Raw genomic sequence first — 587 nt, 5'->3', positions numbered from 1 at the left:
TGTGTGGGCTCTGCCTGCTCTTCCTCTGGGGCAGCCAGGATCTCAAGGGTGGCTCGCCTCAAGCTCTACCATCTGACATGTGGACTGGTGGTCTACCTGATGGCTACTGTGACGGTGGTCCTAGGCATGTACTCGGTGTGGTTCCAGGCCCAGATCAAAGGCGAGGCCTGGTACCTGTGCCTGGCGCAGCCCCTCTATCCAGCCCTGGTGATCGTGCGCCAGATCTCTAGCTCCTACTTGCCGAGGAAGAAAACGGAAATATGACTCCCGCCAAACTCTGACTCTAGCTGGCACCCTGGCCTTGGACTTCAGTGGTCTGTTTGGTGACCTTCAAGGGCTCCACTCCCAAAGTGGTAGGGTTTTTATACTCTTAGCTGGGCTGATGGGTGACTCAGTGGACTGAAATAGGGAAACGTACTAGGTGCAAGTAAAAGGTGATGGGGGCAAAAATAGTGTATGAAGGTCTGGCTGGCAAGTTCAGTGGTTAGAGCATCGACCTAGGTACTGGAGGGTCATGGGTACCATTCCCAGTCAAGGGCACGTACCTGGGTTGCAGGTTCCATCCCCTACCCAGTCGCGGTGCATGC

The 587-nt window shown here is 55.5% G+C and overlaps 1 protein-coding gene across 1 annotated transcript in view; it reads left to right on the top strand.

Annotated features, from left to right (window-relative positions):
• LOC102768843 (cytochrome b561 domain-containing protein 1) overlaps positions 1-264 on the top strand; it is a 762-nt gene extending 498 nt beyond the window's left edge. Inside the window, 1 exon segment of the mRNA XM_015568908.1 lies at positions 39-264. Coding sequence (XP_015424394.1) covers positions 39-264 — 226 coding nt within the window.
• The last annotated feature ends 323 nt before the right edge of the window (positions 265-587 follow it).

The sequence above is a fragment of the Myotis davidii genome, unplaced genomic scaffold (genome assembly GCF_000327345.1).
Source record: "Myotis davidii unplaced genomic scaffold, ASM32734v1 scaffold865, whole genome shotgun sequence".
Taxonomy (NCBI): domain Eukaryota; kingdom Metazoa; phylum Chordata; class Mammalia; order Chiroptera; family Vespertilionidae; genus Myotis; species Myotis davidii.
Note: the sequence above shows the minus strand (reverse complement) of the source record. Positions and strands in the feature narration are given on the sequence as shown.